This window comes from Chrysemys picta, chromosome 21, assembly GCF_011386835.1.
Source record: "Chrysemys picta bellii isolate R12L10 chromosome 21, ASM1138683v2, whole genome shotgun sequence".
NCBI classification, from domain to species: domain Eukaryota; kingdom Metazoa; phylum Chordata; order Testudines; family Emydidae; genus Chrysemys; species Chrysemys picta.
The window spans coordinates 23,058,282-23,076,677 of NC_088811.1; the positions used below are offsets into that span (position 1 = coordinate 23,058,282).

Consider the following 18,396-nt stretch of genomic DNA (forward strand, 5'->3'; position numbering starts at 1 on the left):
TGACAGCTCACGACCCCCCCATGTAATAACCTCCCGACACCCTGAGGGGTCCCAACCCCCAGTTTGAGAAGCCCTGCTCTAAGTGGATCTCAAGTTGCATCATCCTTTGTTACCAACTAGCTCGTATTCCCTCCACCCCCAATGGGGTGAGATCCGATTCCACCAGATCTCCAGTAACCTCTGCAGCATCTCTGCGAGATGTACCTTTTCTAGGCATATGTAGGATGGTGATCTGGAGCTCCATATATACCACAAGACATTATGCATTGATCCAGACTTCTACTGCAGATACAGCTGTGGGGACAGCAGTACTATAGCCATACTGTGACCCTATTTTTTTAGTAGTTTACATTTACCACAGTACTATACTTGCCTTTTTTTGGTCTCTGCTGCTGCTTAATTGCTTACTTCTAGTTCCAACTGGTTAGTTTGTAACTCTGGTGTTTGTAACTCTGAGGTGCTAATGTACACACTATTAGTGGCTTTTATAACTTCTATGCCCAGGCAAAGAAGTGAGATGTATTTCCCCTATCAACTGGGCTTAATCCCTCCTCCCCATGGCTTTCAGTTTATGTCACCAGTGATATTGGGGGTGGGGGGGAATGTTATCCCCACTTTCCAAAGAGATAAATTAGAGGTGTTTCAGGCCTAGTAAATGCCCAATCAGTGCATGTTACACTATTTAGCCATTTGCCCCAGTTTTGGGCTGGGGCAGTCATTCAGCATGAATCTGGAATTGCTCCACTCCACTGTAGATTGACACTAAAGTGAGGACAAGGTCCTGCCATGTGCCTTAAAGCAGTTTATGACCAGTGTGCTTGCCTGGAGCCTGTTCGCTCTTCTGCCTGGTCTCGGTAGCTGCTCCCTCCCCCCGACTGGTTCTGTCCATTAAACACTCTCTGCAAGTAGGGCAGGGCCGTTTCCAGGACACCAGGGACAGGGCTACTGTGATGCGGTCCAGCAGGGAAGCATGGGCCCGGCTACCATTAGGGTATGTCTACACTTACAGAGTTTTTGCGCTGTAAGTTTCACCAGTGATAGGGAACCGGTGACAGTAAAGCACTGGTTTGTGTACTCACTCAATTCCTCAGGCATCAGAGAGTGTGTACACAGAGAACATGAAAAAGTGGGTGTTGCCATACCAACTGTAACAAGAGTAATTAATTAAGGTGAGCTATTAGGTGAGCTATTATCAGCAGGAGAAAAAACTTTTGTAGTGATAATCAGGAAGTAAGTTTTTTTGTTCAATACTCCAACAAAAAAACTTCAAAAATAGACTTCAATGAGAAACTGCAGAATTGGAATTAATTTGCAAACTAAACACCATTAAATTAGGCTTGAATAAAGACTGGGAGTGGATGGGTCATTATACAAAGTAAAAACTGTTTCCCCATGCTATTTTCCCCCCTACTGTTACTCACACCTTCTTGTCAACTGTTGGAAATGGGCTATCCTGATTATCACTGCAAAAGTTTTTTTTCTCCTGCTGCTAATAACTCATCTAATAGCTCATCTTAATTAATTACTCTTGTTACAGTTGGTATGGCAACACCCATTTTTTCATGTTCTCTGTGTATATATATCTTCCTACTGTATTTTCCACTGCATGCATCCAATGAAGTGGGTTTTAGCCCACGAAAACTTATGCTCAAATAAATGTGTTAGTCTCTAAGGCCTGGTCTACACTACGACTTTAATTCGGATTTATCAGCTTTAATTCGAATTAACCCTGCAACCGTCCACACAACGACGCTATTTATTTCGATGTAAAGGGCCCTTTAAATCGATTTCTGTACTCCACCCCGACGAGCGGAGTAGTGCCAAAATCGATTTTAGCAATTCGAATTAGGGTTAGTGTGGCCGCAATTCGATGGTATTGGCCTCCGGGAGCTATCCCACAGTGCATCATTGTGACCGCTCTGGACAGCAATCTAAACTCGGATGCACTGGCCAGGTAGACAGGAAAAGCCCCGCGAACATTTGAATTCCATTTCCTGTTTGCCCAGCGTGGAGAGCACAGGTGACCACAGATAGCTCATCAGCACAGGTAACCATGCAGGCTGATAATCGAAAAAGAGCACCAGCATGGACCGTGAGGGAGGTACTGGATCTGATCGCTGTATGGGGAGAGGATTCAGTGCTTGCAGAACTTCGTTCTAAAAGACGAAATGCAAAAATTTTTGAAAAAATCTCCAAGGGCATGATGGAGAGAGGCCACAATAGGGACTCTGAGCAGTGCCGCGTGAAAGTCAAGGAGCTCAGACAAGCCTATCAAAAAACAAAGGAGGCAAACGGTCGCTCCGGGTCAGAGCCGCGGACATGCCGCTTCTACGCCGAGCTGCATGCAATTCTAGGGGGGGCTGCCACCACTACCCCACCTGTGTTCGTGGATTCTGGGTCGGGGATAGTCTCATCAGCGATGCCTGAGGATTCTGCCGATGGGGGAGAGGAGGAGGATGAGGATGAGGATGAGCTTGCAGAGAGCACACAGCACTCCGTTCTCCCCAACAGCCAGGATCTTTTTATCACCCTGACTGAACCCTCCCAAGCCTCCCAAGCCAGTACCCAAGACTCTGACCCCATGGAAGGGACCTCAGGTGAGTTTACCTTTTAAAATATAAAACTTGTTTTAAAAGCAAACGGTTTTTAATGATTACTTTGCCTGACTTTGCATTCGCGGTCAGTTCAGCTACTGGAAAAGTCTGTAGCTACTGGAAAAGTCTGTTAACGTGTATGGGGATGGAGCGGAAATCCTCCAGGGACATCTCCATGAAGCTCTCCTGGAGGTACTCCGAAAGCCTTGCCAGAAGGTTTCTGGGCAGTGCATCTTTATTCCCTCCTCCATGGTAGGACACTTGACCACGCCATGCTTGCAGCAAGTAATCTGGTATCATTGCCTGACAAAGCCTGGCAGCGTATGGTCCCGGTGTTTGCTGGCATTCAAGCAACATCCGTTCTTTATCTTGTTGTGTAATCCTCAGGAGAGTGATATCACTCCTGGTAACCTGGTTGAAATACGGGAACTTAATTAAGGGGACAGAGGTGGCCGTTCCTACTGGGATGTTTGCCTGTGGCGGAAAATAAATCCTTCCCTGCAGTTAGCCAAGCGCAGATGGGAAATTGGCCCTGAGTTTTTCGCGTTTGGCTAGCAGGGATCTTCCCTGTTACCAGCCACGCGGTGGGGGGAGGGGTACCGTGATCATCCCAGAGAATTCATGGCGGGAGGGGGCGGGGGGGGTTAGTTTGGTGCCTGCAGGGATCTTCCCTGATACCAGCCACGCGGTGGGGGGGAGGGGTACAGCGATCATCCCAGAGAATTCATGGCGAGAGGGGGGGGTGGTTAGTTTGTTTTCTGGTGCTGCTGAATGTTAACAGAAAAACCGCAGCACTCTACTTGCCTGAAGGGGCCCAGACAAGCCCCCCCACACTGCCCCCCCCCCCAACTGGCTGAGATTGGCCAGGCTTCTTCAGCACTCTACAAGCTATGCTTGGTATGTGGGAAAGGAGGAAGCAGAAGCTTACCATGGCCGCATGCAAGCCGAATTCTGTTGCCCAGACCTGTGATCTCTAGCAGCAAAGCCACAGGCACTCAGCATTAAGAGGCAAAATGCGACCTTGCACAGAAATCACATGTGCTATGTAATGTGAACAGTGTTGGTCACCGTGAAAGAGTATAAGCATTGTTCTGCAAAATGTAGCTTTTAAAACAATTCTCTCTTTTTTCCCCTCCCTACAGCAGCTGCAAATTCCTCAAGCCTCCCTCCTCCATCCCGAAGGTTATCACAGATAAGGCGTCGTAAGAAGAGAACGCGAGAGGACATGTTTTCGGAAATTATGGAATCCAGCCGCAGTGACAGAGCTCATGTGAATGAGTGGAAGGAAACAGTTTCAAAGTATAGGAAAGAAGTCAGTGAACGTGAGGAGAGGAGGGACCAACGTGAGGAGAGGAGAGACGCTCGAGATGAGAGGTGGCGGCAGGAAGACCAGAGGATGAAGGATGCAACGCTGGGGCTGCTCCGGCGTCTGGTGGAGGTTCAGGAACGGCTGCTGGAAAACAGACTGCCGCTTCAGCCCCTGTTCCAACCTCCCCCCTCCCCATGTTCCGTATCCTCCTCACCCAGACGTGTAAGAACGCGGGGGGGGGAGGCTCCGTACACCTTCCCATTCCACCCCAGTAGACAGCCCAAGCAAAAGGCTGTCATTTTTTTAACCTTTTCTTTGTGGCTTTTTCCTTCCCAGCAATCCTCCTCCCAAATACCACCCGGGTTCCCTCCCTCTTTTTCTAATCTATTAATAAAGAATAAATGATTTTTAAATGATAGTGACTTTATTTGGTTTGAAAGAAAGCTGGGGGAAGGGGCAGGGTGGGTTCCTTACAGAAAATCAGTCAGTAAAGGGGGAGGGTTTTCATGAAGGAGAAACAAACAGATATTTCACACGGTAGCCTGGCCAGCCATGAAACTGGTTTTCAAAGCTTCTCTGATGCACAGCGCTTCATGGTGTGATCTTCTAATCGCCCTGGTGTCTGGCTGCGCGTAATCAGCAGCCAGGCGATTTGCCTCAGCCTCCCACCCCGCCATAAAGGTCTCCCCCTTACTTTCACAGAGATTGTGGAGCACACAGCAAGCAGAAATAACAATGGGGAGATTTCTTTGGCTGAGGTCAGAGCGAGTCAATAATGATCTCCAGCGACCTTTTAAACGGCCAAATGCACATTCTACCACCATTCTGCACTTGCTTAGCCTGTAGTTAAACAGCTCCTGACTCCTGTCCAGGCTGCCTGTGTATGGCTTCATAAGCCATGGCATTAAGGGGTAGGCTGGGTCCCCAAGAATAACTATGGGCATTTCAACATCCCCAACGGTTATTTTCTGGTCCGGAAAGTAAGTCCCTTGCTGCAGCCCTTTAAACAGAGTAGTGTTCCTGAAGACGCGAGCGTCATGAACCCTTACCGCCCAGCCCGCGTTGATGTTGGTGAAACGTCCCTTGTGATCCACAAGTGCTTGCAGCACCATTGAAAAGTACCCCTTGCGGTTTATGTACTCGGTGGCTTGGTGCTCCGGTGCCAAGATAGGGATATGGGTTCCGTCTATTGCCCCACCACAGTTAGGGAATCCCATTGCAGCAAAACCATCCACTATAGCCTGCACATTTCCCAGAGTCACAAACTTTCGTAGCAGCACCTGAGTGATTGCTTTGGCTACTTGCATCACAGCAGCCCCCACAGTAGATTTGCCCACTCCAAATTGATTCCCGACTGACCGGTAGCTGTCTGGCGTTGCAAGCTTCCACAGGGCTATCGCCACGCGCTTCTCAACTGTGAGGGCTGCTCTCATCTTGGTATTCTGGCGTTTCAGGGCAGGGGACAGCAAGTCACAAAGTTCCATGAAAGTGCCCTTACGCATGCGAAAGTTCCGCAGCCACTGGGAATCGTCCCAGACCTGCAACACTATGCGGTCCCACCAGTCTGTGCTTGTTTCCCTTGCCCAGAATCGGCGTTCCATGGATAGAATCTGCCCCATTAACAACATGATCTCCAAAGCACCGGGGCCTGTGGTTTCACTGAATTCTGTATCCGTGTCTGTGTCCATGTCCTCATCATGGTTGTCGCTGCGCTGCCGCCGCCGCTGCCTCCTCGCCTCGTTTCTCTGGTCCTGGCTGAGCATAAACTCCACGAGAACGCGCGAGGTGTTTACAATATTCATGACTGCTGTCTTGAGCTCAGCGGGCTCCATGCTTGCCGTGGTATGGAGTCTGCAGTGTTCACCCACCCAGGAAAAAAGGCGTGAAAATGGTTGTCTGCCGTCCGTTGCTTTCATGCAGGGAGGGAGGGAGGAGGTGAGGCTGTACCCAGAACCACCTGCGACGATGTTTTTTGTCCCATCAGGCACTGGGATCTTAACCCACAATCCCAATGGGCGCGGGAGACTGTGGGAACTATGGGATAGCTATGGAATTGCTACCCACAGTGCAACGGTGCAGAAATCGACGCTAGCCCCGGTACTTGGACGCACACCACCAAAGTAATGTGCTTAGTGTGGCCGCATCCATTTCGACTTTATACAACCTGTTTTTCAAATCCGAATTATCTAAATTCGGATTAATCCCGTAGTGTAGACATACCCTAAGATGCCACAAGTACTCCTCGTTCTTTTTGCTGATACAGACTAACACGGCTACCACTCTGAAAACTGTAGGCTGTAGGGCAGCTATCCCACAGGGCAACTCTCTCAACAGATCTTGTGGGGGGTGGGAGGGGGTTTAAGCAGAAGGCATTCTGGGTCCCTGCTCAGTGCTGCCCTGCTTCATGTCTCAGGAGCCCCATTACTTCCTTGTTTCTTCCTGGGCATTTTTTGTAAATGTCCTGCTGTCTAGCTGCTTTCCCTGCCACATCTACAAAGGGAGCTTCAAACTTCCCGGGGCTTACTAGGGGAGGGGCGATGCTGGCCAGAGTGGTCGCTTTTTGAACGGTGGGATATCCTCCGGAGGCCAAAAGGTGTTTACAGTGGTAGAACGTGTCTTCACTTTCACAGCAGCACAAAAAGAACAGTGGGAAGAGCTGTATGCCTCTGGTGAAGGTGGTTTTCTTCAGAAAGTCATTAACAAGTGTAGACACTCCCGCAGTTTCACTGCGAAAAGGGACTTTTTGCGATTGAAAGGGTAAGTGTAGACATACGCTAAGTTACCCCCAGGCGCTGGCTGAGCCTGGCCTGCTGCCTCTTCCCGCGCAGTGGCCCAGCTTCCCCGCCTGAGCAGGAGCCAAGGGCTGTCTCAGTCACTGTCTCTTTAAAAACAACTGCAGGGAGCGCGTGCTGTAGGGGGTGTGTCTCCTCTCGGGAGCGCGCGCGCGACGGCTGCGCAGGACTGGGCAGTTGGTGAGCGCTGCCGAAGTGTCAGGCCCCGCGGGCAGCACTGAAGTAACCGAGGCAGGGAGCGCGGCCGGCCGGCTCCCGGCGCCATTGGGGACGCCCCGCAACTTCGCCCTGCCCCGCGCGCTCCCGATTTGTTTTTTAGGGGCTGCCCTGCGCTGCGCTCTGATTCCCGCCTAGTTGTGCGCCTGCGCTTTGTGCGGCGGCGCTGATTGGCTGTCAACTCAGGGCTCTTCTGACTGAAGAGCCGTGCTGGCTCTCGAAAGGTGCTCGGGGGCTTCGATTGGCTGCGGTGCGGCTGTGCCCGCCCCCCTCCCTGTCTTCCCCGGTTTCTCCGTCGCCGCCATTAGAGGGGTCGCTTTGTGTCTACTGAGTCTGCCGGTGAGTAACCCCCCTCCCTGCGGAGGGGTTGGGTCCCCCGGGGTGGAGCCGAGGTGGGCCGCTGTTGGTGGAAGGGCCGGACGACCCCTCATCCCCCGCGTGGGGGGAGTGGCAGGCAGCGGCCCCCTGGTTCCCCGCGCCACTGGCCTAGTGTCCGGAGCGGGCGGGGGGCCAGACCAGGCCAGGCGGGAGCGAAGACAGGAGAGGATGGACCTGGAGCTGAGCAGGCTCCGGCCTCAGACGGCGTGGGGGCGTCCTGGCGCGGGTAGCAGCGTTCAGCTGTGACCGGGGGCGCAGGGCATTGGAGCGGAGGAGGCTGTGGATAGCGACTGGAGCGCCCTGCTCCCGCCCGAGCTCCGCGGGGTCATCCGAAACAGCACCAAGTGATACGCTTTACAGTAGAGTAGCCTGCAGTGACAGGTAGAGCTGTAGCAGCGGCGAGAAGAGGTGGTAGTTTTTTGGCCTGGCTTGGCATGGAGGGCCGTTGCTACCTGCATATCCAGCTGTGCTGAGGGATCTGATGTGGCTCCAAGGCTGGGCTGGACTGAGAAGGGCAGCCCTGGACTCTAAAAATGAAAGAGCCCCATTCCGCTTCTCTGGATAAACTCCCTGACTGAGCAGCATTGTTTCTGGTCTTGTCCTGGTTCAGTCACACCCAGAGACAAGCCTCACAAGCACAAAAGCAGCAGAGTTGAGTGAAACGAGATGTAGAATGGAGTTTCACCTGAATGCCACTGACATTGCGGTTTGTAACCCCTCACTATCTCATCTGTAGCATTTACGTATTGGGAGGGATAAAAGACTGAACCTTATTGTATCCAGTATTTGAGAGCCCTTTGAGAGGAAGTGATACGTGACACCACCTCCTTGATTGCAGTGTTGTTGATGCTAGACACTAAAAATCAAGGACTCAGTAAAGACACTGGATTTATGGCTCACTACAACAAACTGTAACCTACCAACCCTCCTTTGTCCTGCAATTACAGAGATGTTAACTGCCCACTTCACCTTGAGCAGCCTCTTGAAACATGTATCAACTCTCTGAGTACCTTTCCCAGACATGAAGAAGAGTTCTGTGTAAGCTTGAAAGCTCTCAATGGTAGAGGTTGGTCCAATAATATTATTTCATCCACCAAGTTTCCCTACGGTTGATGCTGTCCGATGTTGCTGACAGATCTAACAAAATCAGCATGGGATCTGTGAAAGTATAATCGCTTGGAGTAGCACAACCACCAAAAATATCAATAGCCTCTCTGTCATAAGTCCTAAATAGAATTGATGAGGATTTAGGGTGTTTCTTAACACCAGCTGTCTTAACACCATTTTCATCACAATCTTTGCCAGTACAAGAAGATTTTAAATCCGATGGTAGCTGTCTTAATTACCACTGTTGAGATGGTTTCTTGAGCAGTGGCCCAAATCTGCACAGGGGGCATAGCATCTAGTGCATTGTGTTTCCAAAAGAAAAGCCTTCATCCATGTCGGAATGTGTTTAGAGTCTGTTAGAAGCTATGGTTCAAATCCTAGAATACAAGGCACCATTCTCCATCTCATTAGGAAAAAAACTTTTCTTTGGTGAAGTTTCAAAATCTAAGCCTTTATCTTCACTACATTTTAGGTGGGAGAGGAGGCTATAAATTCTATAGCCAGAAAAAATTGGACTGTTCCAAAGTGGAAGCATTCTGGATTTATTAGCCTGTCCACCCTTCTGGACTGTGTTCCTGTTCTCTTTTCTACAAGAACATACACAAGGTTTCAACCAGAACTGTGAACACATTCTTAGCTGGTGCAAATTGGCATAGCTCCATTTAAATCAACAGAGCAATGACCGTTTACATCAGCTGGGAATCTATTGACTGTTCTTGTCCTTCTCCACATCTGTAGCTTGGGAACACAAACTCTATCACAGAACAAATTTTCTGTGTGATAACTGCTCATTGGCAACAAATCTATAAATCATGGAGACCTGCTTATCATCAGGGAGGAGATGTTTAGATAACACCCAATCACTTTTATCTCTGCTCTGTGACTCTCAGCTCACCTATATCAGCATTTCACATGCAAGTTTGTGTATTCAGGCATCTGACATAGCTGCTAAACTTCATTCTAGCATGTGAGTTGTGGTTCATAGCAGGCTTCTTAAACACACCCAATTTGTGACTCTCTAGGCATGTTTCAGTTATTTTTGCTAAAAATACACAATGTTTTCATCATTGTTTTCCCTCTCTCCTAACAAAAAAATCCTTTGGCAAGCATATCTTTACTGTATGGAAAAAGCAACAAGGAGTCCTGTGGCACCTTATAGACTAACAGAAGTATTGGAGCATAAGTTTTTGTGGACGAATACCCACTTTGTCAGACGCATGTGGTGGAAATGTCCAGAGGCAGGTATAAATATGCAGGCAAGAATCAGTTTAGAGATAACGAGGTTTGTTCAATCAGGGAGGATCTAGCAGTTGAGGTATGAACCACCTAGGAAGGAGAAACTGCTTTTGTAGTTGGCTAGCCATTCACAGTCTGTATAGAAAAAGATACTCAGGCCTTGGCTACACTTGGCAATTCACAGCGCTGCGAAGCGTGAGTGTAGTCGCGCCGCCAGCGCTGTGAGAGCTCTCTCGCAGCGCTGTAAGTACTCCACCTCTCCGAGGGGAGTAGCTTGCAGTGCTGCAGGCGCTGATTACACTGGTGCTTTACAGCGCTACACTTGCTGCGCTCGGAGGCACGGGGGGGGGGGGCGTTTTCACACCCCTGAGCGCAGCAAGTTGCAGCGCTGTACAGCGCCAGTGTAGCCAAGGCCTTAAATATTGATGCCTTATAAATAGGGCCCTACCAAATTCACAGCCATGAAAAACGCATCTTGTGTGCTTTTACCATATACTATGCAGATTTCATGAAGGAGACCAGTGTTTCTCAAATTGCAGGTCCTGACCCAAAAGGGAGTTGGGGGAGGAGGTGGGGGGGGGGTCACAGTACTGCCACCCTTCATTCTGCACTGCCTTCAGAGCTGGGCAGCCGGTGAATGGCGGCTGTTGGCCAGATGCCCAGCTCTGAAGGCAACGCCCCACCACCAGCAGTACAGAAGTAAGGGTGGCAATATGATACCTTCTGCGCTGCTGCCTTTAGAGCTGGGTGGCCGGGAAGTGGTGGCTCAGCTCTACAGGCAGCAGCGCAGAAGTAAGGGTGGCAAAACCGTACAGTAACTCCTTGCTTAACATTGTAGTTAAGTTCCTGAAAAATGCAACTTTAAGCGAATCCAATTTCCCAATAATAATTAATGTAAATGGGGGGGAGGGAGGGTTTAGGTTCCAGGGAAATTTTTTTCACCAGACAAAAAAATATATATTTTTTTATTTTTATATATATCAAATACACACACACACACACACACACACACACACACACACACACACACTATAAGTTTTAAACAAACAATTTAATACTGTACATAGCAATGATGATTGTGAAGCTTGGATGAGGTGGTGAAGTTAGAGTGTGGGATGTTTCCCAGGGAATGCCTTACTGCTAAATGATGAACTAGCATTTGGCTGAGCCCTCAAGGGTTAACACATTGTTAATGTAGCCTCATACTCTACAAGGCAGTATGAATGGAGGGAGGGAGACAGCATGGCAGACAGAGACACACACGCTGTGTATGGGGGGGGAGAGAGAGAGAGAGAGAGATGCGCATTGCCCCTTTAAGTATGCTGACACCACATTCTAAGTACATTGCTTTTAAAAATATCAGGAAGTGGAGACAGCAGCTGCAGCTGTGTCTTCTCCCTGCTCTATATGGAGAAAGGGTAAGCGGGCAGGGGGAGGGGGACACCCTGACATTAGTTTCTCACTCTCCTCCCCGCACAGCAAGCAGGAGGCTCCGGGGAGCAGTTCCAAGGCAGAGGGCAGCAATTGGTAGCCTGCTGTGCAGCTGCTGCACAGGGAATTTAGGGGAGAAGGGAGCTGCTGGGGGGGCTGCTGGTCCACCCTGATTCCAAGCCCCCACCAGCCAGCTGCAATGGGCTGCTCTTCCTGCAAGCAGTGGACAAAGCAGGCGGCTGCCAAACAACGGTATAAGGGAGCATTGCGCAACTTTAAATGAGCATGTTTCCTAATTGATCAGCAACATAACAACGTTAACCAGGCCAACTTTAAGTGAGGAGTTACTGTACCATCCCATCCTTACTTCCCCAGCTGCCCAGCTCTGAAGGCAGTGCCACCAGCAGCAACGAAGAACTAAGGGTAACAGTACTGCAGTCCCCCCTACAATAACCTTGTGACCCCCCCCCCAACTCCTTTTTGAGTCAGGATCCCTACAATTACAACACATGAAATTTCAGATTTAAAAAGCTGAAATCATGAAACTTAGGATTTTAAAAATCGTATGACATGAAATTGACCAAAATGGACCGTGAATTTAGTAAGGCCCTATTCATTAACAATTGGATAGCACCATAATGACACTGTTATTCACTAACCTCTAGGACAGTGGTCTCCAAAGTGGGGTGTGCGCAAGAGGATCCTTCGGGGTGCGCCGCCAGAGGAGCGCTGACGGAGCAGTGCTGCTTCGGCTGTTCGGGCGTTGTTGTTTCTTTTGGTTTTGTTTCTTTTTGCTTTGGCAGTTCGGGCAGGAGTCCGAGTGGCTTTTTTTGTTTTTGCTTGGGGCGGCAAAAATGGTAGAGCCGGCCCTGCGGCGCGGCAGGGGGTGCATGCTCAAAATTTTTTTACTGATGGGATGCATGATCAAAAAAGTTTGGAGACCACTGATCTAGGGTTTAACAGTCTCTTGCTCCTGAAGTTGTCATGAATGTTGTGCATGCAGGGAGCCATTGACTCATAGACTTTAAGGTCAGAAGGGACCATTATGATCATCTAGTCTGACCTCCCGCATGATGCAGGCCACAAAGCCGTCCCAACCCTTTCCCTTGACTCTGCTGTTGAAGTCCCCAAATCCTGTGGTTTAGAGACTTCAAGTAGCAGAGAATCCTCCAGCTAGCGACCCCCGCCCCATGCTGCGGAGGAAGGCGAAAAACCTCCAGGGCCTCTGCCAATCTACCCTGGAGGAAAATTCCTTCCCGACCCCAAATATGGCGATCAGTAGAACCCCGAGCATGTAGGCAAGATTCTCCAGCCAGACCCTCACTGGCCATTGATACTATTACCAGCGATGGCACACTGTTCATTTGACTAAAATCATGTTATCCCATTAAACCATTCCCTCCATAAACTTATCTAGCTTAATCTTAAAACCAGACAGGTCCTTCGCCCCCACCGTTTCCCTCGGAAGGCTGTTCCAATATTTCACCCCTCTGACGGTCAGAAACCTTCGTCTAATTTCAAGCCTAAACTTCCCCAGGGCCAGTTTATATCCGTTTGTTCTCGTGTCCACATTAGTACTGAGCTGAAATAATTCCTATTCCTCTAATATATTTAAAGAGAGCAATCATATCCCCCCTCAGCCTTCGTTTGGTTAGGCTAAACAACCCGAGTTCCTCGAGTCTCCTTTCATACGACAGGTTTTCCATTCCTCTGATCATCCTAGTGGCCCTTCTCTGTACCCGTTCAAGTTTGAGTTCATCTTTTTTAAACATTGGAGACCAGAACTGCATACAGTACTCCAAATGAGGTGTCACCGGTGCCTTGTACAACGGAAGCAGCACCTCCTTATCCCTACTAGATATACCTCGCTTAATGCATCCCAAGACTGCATTGGCTTTTTTCACCGCCACGTCACATTGTTGACTCATAGTCATCCTGCGGTCTACCAGGACTCCAAGGTCTTTCTCCTCCTCCGTTACTTCTAACTGATGCGTTCCCAGCTTGTAACTAAAATTGTTATTAGTCATCCCTAAGTGCATCACCTTACACTTTTCACTATTAAATTTGATCCTATTTCTGTTACTCCAGTTTACAAGGTCATTCAAGTATCAGAGGGGTAGCCGTGTTAGTCTGAATCTGTAAAAAGCAACAGAGGGTCCTGTGGCACCTTTGAGACTAGCAGAAGTACTGGGAGCATAAGCTTTCGTGGGTCAGAACCTCACTTCTTCAGATGCAAGTAATGGAAATCTCCAGAGGCAGGTATATATCAGTGTGGAGATAACGAGGTTAGTTCAATCAGGGAGGGTGAGGTGCTCTGCTGGCAGTTGAGGTGTGAACACCAAGGGAGGAGAAACTGTTTCTGTAGTTGGATAGCCATTCACAGTCTTTGTTTAATCCTCATCTGATGGTGTCAAATTTGCAGATGAACTGAAGCTCAGCAGTTTCTCTTTGGAGTCTGGTCCTGAAGTTTTTTTGCTGTAAGATGGCTACCTTAACATCTGCTATTGTGTGGCCAGGGAGGTTGAAGTGTTCTCCTACAGGTTTTTATATATTGCCATTCCTGATATCTGACTTGTCCATTTATCCTCTTGCGTAGTGACTGTCCAGTTTGGCCAATGTACATAGCAGAGGGGCATTGCTGGCATATGATGGCATATATAACATTGGTGGACGTGCAGGTGAATGAGCCGGTGATGTTGTAGCTGATCTGGTTAGGTCCAGTGATGGTGTTGCTGGTGTAGATATGTGGGCAGAGTTGGCATCGAGGTTTGTTGCATGGGTTGGTTCCTGAGTCAGAGTTGTTATGGTGCGGTGCGTGGTTGTTGGTGAGAATATGCTTAAGGTTGGCAGGTTGTCTGTGGGCGAGGACTGGCCTGCCTCCCAAGGTCTGTGAAAGTGAGGGATCATTGTCCAGGATGGGTTGTAGATCACTGATGATGCGTTGGAGAGGTTTAAGCTGAGGACTGTAGGTGATGGCCAGTGGAGTTCTGTTGGTTTCTCTTCTGGGCCTGTCTTGTAGCAGGAGTCTTCTGGGTACACGTCTGGCTCTGTTGATTTGTTTCTTTATTTCCTTGTGTGGGTATTGTAGTTTTGAGAATGCTTGGTGAAGATCTTGTAGGTGTTGGTCTCTGTCTGAGGGGTTGGAGCAGATGCGATTGTACCTCAGTGCTTGACTGTAGACGATGGATCGTGTGGTGTGACCGGGGTGGAAGCTGGAGGCATGAAGGTAGGCATAGCGGTCGGTGGGTTTTCGGTATAGGGTGGTGTTAATGTGGCCATCGCTTATTTGTACGGTGGTGTCCAGGAAGTGGACCTCCCGTGTAGATTGGTCCAGGCTGAGGTTGATGGTGGGGTGGAAGCTGTTGAAAGCATGGTGGAATTCTTCCAGGGCCTCCTTCCTATGGGTCCAGATGATGAAGATGTCATCAATATAGCGTAGGTAGAGAAGGGGCATGAGTGGACGAGAGCTGAGGAAGCGTTGTTCCAGGTCAGCCATAAAAATGTTGGCATATTGTGGGGCCATGCGGGTGCCCATAGCGGTGCCACTGGTCTGGAGATATATATTGTCACCAAATTTGAAATAATTCATTCAAGTCTCCCTGCAGAATATCCCGATCCTCCTCCGAATTGGCAATACCTCCCAACTTTGTGTCATCCGCAAACTCTATCAGCCCACTCCTACAAGTGGTTCTGAGGTCAGTAATAAATAGATTAAATAAAATCGGTTCCAAAACCGAACCTTGAGGAACTCCACTGGTGACCTCCCTCCAACCTGACAGTTCACCTTTCAGTACGACCCGCTGCAGTCCCCCCATTAACCAGTTCCTTATCCACCTCTGGATTTTCATATCGATCCCCATCTTTTCCAGTTTAACCAATAATTGCTCGTGCAGTACAGTATCAAACGCTTTACTGAAATCAAGGTATATTAGGTCCACCGCATTTCCCTTATCTAATAAGTCTGTTACTTTCTCAAAGAAGGAGATCAGATTGGTTTGGCACGATCTGCCCTTGGTAAAACCATGTTGTAATTTGTCGCAATTGCCATTGACCTCAAGGTCCTTAACTACTTTCTCCTTCAGAATTTTCTCCAGGACCTTGCACACTACAGATGTTAAACTGACAGGCCTGTAGTTACCCGGGTCACTTTTTTTCCCTTTCTTGAAAATAGGAACCACATTAGCTATTCTCCAGTCCAACGGTACCACCCCCGAGTTTAAAGATTCATTAAAAATTATCGCTAAGGGGCCTGCTATTTCTCGCGCCAGTTCCTTCAATATTCTTGGATGAAGATCATCCAGGGTTGGGTATTGCCATTACAACACCTATTTTGATCTGTTTAACTTATCTCCACTCACTAATGAACTGTAAAGGGAGATCCATCCAGTTCTCTTCCACCAGAAGGATGGCAGTTACAAGATATGATCCAAGGGTATTGGTGAATAAAGTGGAAGGTCTCAGTAAATCAAGGATGCATAGGACATAAAACTCTTCTCCCACCCCACGTTCTGTCTTTCCATGGAGAGAACCCAGTGAGAGTACACTGTAAATATATACTCTGGCTTTTACAATTTCTCGTAATTATTCTTAACAGTTACTCCTAAGCATATAACCACTGAGTGCAACTCAGGAAAGTGCAGAGTTAGGATTTTTTTTCATAATTTAGACAAAGGTGGGAGCTGCTTCAGTCTTTAGGGTATCACTTTTTTCACATTTTCCTTTTTGATTAAAACTGTCGTCTGTTGCTGATGTCTTTTATTGTCTGTTTACAAGTGACCTAAGATGTCCTCTTATAACCTTTTGAGAGAGAGAGAGAGAATAAAAGTAAAAAAGAGTTTCTTTACATAAAAAAACAAATATGAGCTGTTAGTGGATTATGTCCAGAACACACACAATTTTTTAATCTTTAAAAAAACCTCTAAAAATGTTATGCAGTTAGCATGAATTTAAAGAGTCATATTTCTCACTTGTCAACCTCTCTCCCTGATACATAGTATTAGTGATATAAATCTCCCTTCAAATGTAAGGTTAGCGGTATATCAAATTTTGAGTTACATCTGAATTCCAGTATCTATATTTTGCCCATAACTTCTCCAAGTGTTTCCATAATTAATTTTCTGTTATAGTAGCTTTAAGCTTCCGACCCAAACATACAATAAACTGCAAAAAGAAGAACACTACTCTGAATACAATAAACTACAAGTTGATATCCTGAGTTCAAAAGTCAGTGTATTGTGCCCTCCAAAAGTCTTCTGCCATAGCAGAGATTAGGATTCTAGGCCGGGAACCATAGCTAAAACTGTTTGAAAACGGTTTCCTCATATGGGTCATAGGTATCATGGTTTTGTGCTGCAATGCAGAGGACAAAAAATAACAATGCTGTTGTTTTTAAACAGCCATGCAAGCAGAAACTTCTGCTCTATGCTAATCCTTTAGAGTTCTAGAACAGTTCCTCAGCGTGGTTATAATATTACCTGTAACTTCCTGGTACAAGTGCTGGAGGAACCGACTAGGGGCGGTGCTCTTCTTGACCTGCTTAGAAACAGGGAAGAATTGGTAGGGGAAGTAAAGGTGGGTGGCAACCTAGGCAGCAGAGACCATGAGCTGGTTGAGTTCAGGATCCTGACCAAAGGAAGAAAGGAGAGTAGCAAAATACAGACCCTGGACTTCTGGAGCCTGAGCCTCCTAGGGGATCCTGCCCATCAGTTCCCTAAGGGAGTCTAAGTTGGCTTAGACTCCCTTAGGGAACTGATGGGCAGGATCCCCTGGGAGGTTAATATGAGGGGGAAAGGAGTTCCAGAGAGCTGGCTGTATTTTAAAGAAGCCTTATTGAGGGCAGGAACAAGCCATCCCGATGTGTAGAAAGAATAGTAAATATGGCAGGCGACCAGCTTGGCTTAACGGTGAAATCCTTGTTGATCTTAAACACAAAAAAGAAGCTTACAAGAAGTGGAAGATTGGACAAATGACCAAGGAGTAGTATAAACGTATTGCTCAGGCATGCAGGAGTGAAATCAGGAAGGCCAAATAACAACACTTGGAGTTGCAGCTAGCAAGGGATGTTAAGAGTAACAAGAAGGGTTTCTACAGGTATGTTAGAAGAAGGTCAAGGAAAGTGTGGGCCCCTTACTGAATGGGGGAGGCAACCTAGTGACAGAGGATGTGGAAAAAGCTAACGTACTCAATGATTTTTGCCTCTGTCTTCACGAACAAGATCAGCTTCCAGACTACTGCACTAAGCAGCACAGTATGGGGAGGAGGTGACCAGCCCTCTGTGGAGAAAGAAGTGGTTCAGAACTATTTAGAAAAGCTGGATGAGCACAAGTCCATGGGGCTGGATGCACTGCATCCAAGGGTGCTAAAGGAGTTGGTGGATGTGACTGCAGAGCCATTGGCCATTATCTTTGAAAACTCATGGCGATGGGGGCTGGTCCTGGATGACTGGAAAAATGCTAATATAGTGCCCATCTTCAAAAAAGGGAAGAAAGAGAACCCGGGGAACTACCATTCAGTCCCTGGCAAAATCATGGAGCAGGTACTCAAGGAATCCATTTTGAAGCACTTGGAGGAGAGGAAGGTGATCAGGAACAGTCCACGTGGATTCACCAAGGACAGGTCATACCTGACCAACCTAATTGCCTTCTGTGATATAACTGGGTCTGTGGATATGGGGAAAGCAGTGGATGTGAGATATCTTGACTTTAGCAAAGCTTTTGATACAGTCTCCCACAGTATTCTTGCCAGCAAGTTAAAGTATGGGCTAGATGAATGGACTATAAAGTGGATAGAAAGATGGCTAGATCATCGAGCTCAACAGGTAGTGATCAATGGCTCCATGTCTAGTTGCCAGCCGGTATCCAGTGGAGTGCCCCAAGGGTCGGTCCTGGGGCTGGTTTTGTTCAACATCTTTATTAATGATCTGGATGACGGGATTAATTGCACCTTCAGCAAGTTCGCAGATGACACTAAGCTGGGGGGAGAGGTAGAGACGCTGGAGGGAAGGGGTAGGGTCCAGAGTGACCTAGACAAATTGGAGGATTGGGCCAAAAGAAATCTGATGAGGTTCAACAAGGACAAGTGCAGAGTCCTGCACTTAGGAAGAAAGAATCCCATGCACCACTACAGGCTGGGACCGACTGGCTAAGCAGCAGTGCCCTCGTTGCCAAAAAGGCCAATGGCATATTGGGCTGTATTAATAGGAGCGTTGCCAGCAAATCGAGGGAAGTGATTATTCCCCTCTATTCGGAACTGGTGAGGCCACATCTGGAGTATTGCGTCCAATTTTGGTCCCCCCACTACAGAAGGGACGTGGACAAATTGGAAAGAGTCCAGC

At 48.1% G+C, this 18,396-nt stretch overlaps 1 protein-coding gene across 17 annotated transcripts in view; it reads left to right on the forward strand.

The window, feature by feature from the left end:
• Nucleotides 1–7,109: 7,109 nt before the first annotated feature.
• HP1BP3 (heterochromatin protein 1 binding protein 3) overlaps nucleotides 7,110–18,396 on the forward strand; it is a 79,302-nt gene continuing 68,015 nt past the window's right edge. For 6 of the 17 annotated variants that reach the window (XM_005281719.5, XM_005281723.5, XM_005281720.5 and 3 more), the window contains exon 1: nucleotides 7,113–7,250. Coding sequence is in view for 2 of the 17 variants with exons in the window: in XM_065575056.1 (XP_065431128.1) it covers nucleotides 8,347–8,355 (9 nt within the window). In the remaining 15 variants the exon portion in view is untranslated. Of the gene's footprint in view, nucleotides 7,251–8,236; nucleotides 8,356–18,396 lie in introns of those variants that run through there. The other 11 variants (XM_065575056.1, XM_065575057.1, XM_005281724.5 and 8 more) reach the window with 8 other exon arrangements.